We start from the raw sequence: 5,255 nt of genomic DNA, 5'->3' as shown, positions 1-5,255 counted from the left end.
GCACAGGCTGAAGAAATGTTGTTGATGCCCTATGCTCCACTGGGAGTTAAAAAGGGCAAGATATATATATATATATATATATATATATATATATATATAGACACAGAGAGAGAGAGAAAGAAAGAGAGAGAGAGAGAGAGAGAGATAGAGAGAGAGATAGATAGAGAGAGAGAGAGAGAGAGAGAGAGAGAGGGAGAGAGAGAGAGAGAGAGAGAGAGAGAGAGAGAGAGAGAGAGAGAGAGAGATGTAACCCAGAACATAAGTTATGACAACTCTAAAGACGTACTTTGACCCCCCCCCTCCCAAAAAAAGAAAATAAATAAATAAATAAATAAATAAATAAATAAATAAATAAATAAATAAATAAATGAACACGAACAGTCTTTTTTTGTCATGGCAAAATCTTTAATCATTATTTTTATCAGACTTTTTCTTCCTGTCACAACGTTTCAAATTCATATTTTCTAGAATTGATTAGATAACTGTTTACATCTGTCTCTGCTCGTCCTTCGCTCTTGTCAACCTGGGAAAAGAATAAATAGTCTAAGCACAAGCAGATCTCGTAAATATATCAATATTATTAATACATCCGTCTTTCTACTAGGATATAGTGTCCAACACAGCCCGGCTTGATAAACTACTGTGTGACCTTGATGGTAAAACATTTTAACAAGTTAGATAAAGAGCGAGATGTTTAAGTCATAGAGTACAGACTTTGGATAGGCATATTATGATCTAGATCTACGCAGTAAAATTGACTGATGTATTGTATGTACTGTAGCAATATCTGTCCATCTACTTGTGTCACGACAAGGTGGTATAAGGTGCTCGACAATTTTTGGCCATAAATATGGACTTATTGGTATCAACTTAAAGCTTTTTCATTTGTATTGCTTTTAGTGAAAGAAATACCCATCTCTCTTGAATAGAAGTCGAGATATTTTTGAGTGAAGGAAGTGGGGATCGACTGGTTTCAGAGATAAAAATTAGCGAGAAAATGGCTGCCAAAGTTTGATAACTTCCATAGCTTGAGAGTCTCTGGAAATATATAATTTGCAACTTTTGTGTCTTTAATCAACATTTCTCTGTAAAAATCCAAACTAAAATGTGTTTTTTTTTATTAGACTAATAAAGTGTTGAGCCATAAACCAAAAATGCAATAAAAATTGTCAAACTGGCCGAAAATAACCGGTTTCTTCGATGTCATTAGTTTCACGAGCGCCTGATTTCACCACGATATCTCACATTTAGCCTACTGAACTCGTGTTTAAAAAATGGGCAGGCTACGTAAACAAATCGCTAATTGCCCCATCAGACATGGTACTGGAAATGGAATTAGGTCAGAGTGTTAATTAATGATAATATGGAGTTATTCAAATTGGTATCATCATACAGCCTGTTCAAAATCAAATGTCTTGTTTTTTTCAATGAAAAAATGGTCTGTATGGTGCTGCACCTACCACAGAGGAAAGGTTTGGCCTTGTCACAGTCCTCCAGTTGTAGTTTGGCCAATCCATGAGCGTCTCTCACAATGGCGACACAGTCTCTACCTTTATCGCTCACCCTCTCGTCAAACGCCTCCAACTTTAGATCCGAAGCTGAAAACCAGGAAATTAAAAATTGAAATGAGGAGTCCACTGTGAAAAAACCCACAAAAAACGGGCATAGTCACAAACTGAAAATCGTGAAGGTATCAATTTTGAACACATGTTGACTCATAACTGTATTTTTGTTTAACTGTTTGTTGATTATTTTTGTTAGATTTTCCATCCAACAAACATATAAGATAAACCACTAATCAAACAAATATGAAGCTATGAGCCCACAAGCTTTTAAAATTGACACCCTCACAATTTCCATTTTGTGCCTGTACCCGGTTTTTTTCTTTCAGTTGACTCCTCAAATATAAATGAACAGGCTTAAAGATAATACCAGTAACTTCCTTCATATGGCCCAAAAGTTGACGAGCGTCTGATATTCACTGTGAAGTGACATAAATTCAAACGTTTTTGTTTTTGTTTTATTTTTACTTCTAAATTGCTCGCATATCTGTTGAACGACTTGAAAGAGGACATCGAAAAATTACAAAAGGCATAATATGTGAGGCAGCGTGGTGGAATCAGGCGCTCGTCAAAATAATCAAAGTGTAGAAACTTGCATTTTTTCGTAGGTTTGTGAATTTTTATCTAATTTTTGTTTTTTAACTCAACACCTTTCATGTCCATTTAAGACCTCATCTCTGTGTGAATTTTTCTGAAAAACGGTGATTAAAGGCACAAAAAATGTAAATTTTCAGTTACCACGGACTCCTGAGCTAAAGAAATAACTAAACTTTGGCGGCCATTTTCTCACTAATTTTAGCTCTGAAAACAGGTGACCCCCACCTCTTTCTTTCGCAAATATCTCGACTCGTATTTAAGATAAATGGATATTTTTTTCATCCAAATAAACACAAGTGAACAACCTTTAAGATTATACCAATAACTCTACATGCCCAAAAATTGACGAGAGCTTGATTCCACAACGCTGCCTCACATAGTATGTGTCACGTCATGGCGGAATCAGGAACTCGTCAATTTGTGTGGGGCCATAAGGAGTCATTGGTATCATCATACAGCTTGTTCGAAATTAAATGTCTTGGGTTTTTTATGAAAATCTTTTTTTTATCTTGAACAGAAGTCGTGACATTTGCGTGTGAGAGAGGTAGAAGACCGACGCCTGGTGTCAGAACTAAAATTAGCGAGATGAGAAAATGGCCACCAAACTTAATTAAGTGGCTTCCATATCTTTGAAAACTACAAATCTACATTTTTTTGGTGCCTTTGATTATGTTTTGTTAAGTTCCACACAGAATTTTTAATGTCCATTAAAGGTATTGGGCTATTTTTTTTCTTAATAGAAATTGCTCAACGAGCGTAAAAATTTCGGTTTAATTGATTTCTTTATTTCGACGGGTGCCTGTTTTACCACAGTGCCTGACATAATGATATGTGATAGTAAGGCAATAGGTCTATTGCATTGAAGATTAATTCAGTTTAGTGAAAGATTTACGGCGCTCGCAACTGCATGAGGTCATATGAGCGCGCAAAACAAGTTGATTGCATTCACAACAGTTCACTGGACGGTTTGATTTTGGTCAATATTTCTATTAAAATGCTAAAATGTTAAAAATTGGTGTTAAAAAAATTCCCTGGTTTAAAATAACATTTAACATTTTAACAACGTTATTCACAATTTACCGTAAAGGCCAATGGCCTTAATAAAATTAATTATTACTACTGAGATCAACGACAGTCATTAGAGTTAAAAGATACAGAAGGTAAGAGTGATACAAGAAAAGACAAGGCGCAAAAATAATAATAATAATAATTGCTATTGCTAGCTCGTCGTTAACGAATCCTAACTCCTCACCAGTCCACTCTAGGCTATTCCCAAAGGGGGGATATTAACGTATTCTTATGCACAGTAGAATTGTAAATGGGCTGATTTATCAATGTTATGCTCATACTGTGCTGGAACAACATAGGAGAAACTGCTGCTTTTTCTTTCCTCATCCTTACTATCGTCAATTTTCCTCTACTTCTTTTGTATATTTGTCACTCTCTTGTGAACTGCTATTACCAGGGTTCCTTGATAGTCAAAGCAGATTTTGTGCTGTTGAAGCTAGAGAGGTGAACAGAGTAAGCCTGACTTCTCTGTTGACATCCACCCATTTGCGCTCATATGACCTTATATTATGCAGTTGCGAGCGCCGTAAAACCCTACTAAAATTTATAACTAAAACTGGTCGCTTTTAAGAACAAGCGGGCTAGCCCAGATTTCGGGCGTTTCCAGAAATCTTGACCTACACCAAAAGTGGACATTGCCCTACCTATAGGAGAAGTTTGGTTTCATTGGGGTGTATATTTGCTTGTTTATAGAGAAAACTCTCCTTGTCTTTTAAAGAAACGGAATACGGATCCAAAAACTTTACCTTCGATTTTCTCAAAACAGCATTATTCGGGGTGGCCCTCTTGTGCTTAAAAGCGACCATTTCTTTGGTTATAGAGAAAACTCTCCTTGTCTTTTAAAGAAACTGAGCAAAGGGGCAAAAATCTTTACCTTCGATTTTCTCAAAACCCCATTTTTCGGGATAGCCCCCTTGTGCTTAAAAGCGACCAACTAAGCTCTGATGGTGTCGCCCCCCACACACACCTGTCCAGACACTCGAGCCCTCAGGCACGTAGCTGCTGACGTCACCAAGGTCACTGCTCTGGGTTTGAATCAGATTGACCCCGAGGTTCTGACACTTGACCTTCGCCTCGGCCCACGTCTTTGGGGTGGCGAAGTAGGACCAGGTCTGGGGACGTCTAGGTCGCGGTGCGTGGGCCGTGATCACCACCTGGCCCGTGACCACGTCTGTCAACGAACAGAAATAGACCATGTCTAGTCATTTGTAAAATAGATTATGTCAGTTTATACACACACATAGACTATAGTTATACACAGAAATAGACCATGTCTAGTTATTCGAAAAAAAATAAAGTATATCTTGTTATACACAAACATAGACTATGTCCAGTTATAAGAAACAGAGACCATGTCTACTTATACGTAACATAGATTATGTCCAGTTATACACAAAAATAGACTATGTCTAGTTCATACAAACGATGACTATGTCTAGTTTTACACAAACAAGGACCATGTCTTGTTTTACCAAGTCTGTCAACACACAACAATATAACATCTAGTTTTCCCACTTTTGTTAATACTGAAAAATAGATGTCTAGGTTTATCGACTAGCCAGTGACCACGTCTGTCAAGACAGAAAACTAGATTTTGTCTAGTTTTATCATCTGGCCTGTGACCTTATTAATTGGCAGTACTCCAAAATTCATTACTTATGGTTTTACCACAGCACAAAAATCATCATCATCATCATCAATACCATCATCATGATTATCTTCATCATCATCAACAACAACAACAACAACAACAACAACAACAACAACAACAACAACAACAGTAACAACAAACAAAGTACACACCTGATGGTTTCGGGGTAGTAACTGCATTTGGAGTATCTGCAGAGAAAAAACCACGAGGATCCAATGCAACAGTTCTCCAAAACAACATAAGAAGCCAAAGTAAGGATTTTCACCACACACACACACACACACACACACACACACACACACACACACACACACACACACACACACACACACACACACACACACACACACACACACAAAGAAACACACGCACACACA

At 37.3% G+C, this 5,255-nt stretch overlaps 1 protein-coding gene across 1 annotated transcript in view; it reads right to left on the bottom strand.

The window, feature by feature from the left end:
- Positions 1–383: 383 nt before the first annotated feature.
- LOC101860576 overlaps positions 384–5,255 on the bottom strand; it is a gene marked incomplete at its 5' end in the record, with an annotated part of 15,994 nt that continues 11,122 nt past the window's right edge. The window contains 4 exon segments of the mRNA XM_005099640.3: positions 384–523; positions 1,461–1,598; positions 4,195–4,398; positions 5,031–5,066. Coding sequence (XP_005099697.2) covers positions 519–523; positions 1,461–1,598; positions 4,195–4,398; positions 5,031–5,066 — 383 coding nt within the window.

Source organism: Aplysia californica, unplaced genomic scaffold, assembly GCF_000002075.1.
Source record: "Aplysia californica isolate F4 #8 unplaced genomic scaffold, AplCal3.0 scaffold00220, whole genome shotgun sequence".
In the NCBI taxonomy this organism is placed as follows: Eukaryota; Metazoa; Mollusca; class Gastropoda; order Aplysiida; family Aplysiidae; genus Aplysia; species Aplysia californica.
The sequence above is the reverse complement of the archived record's forward strand: the minus strand, read 5'-3'. Positions and strand labels throughout refer to the sequence as shown.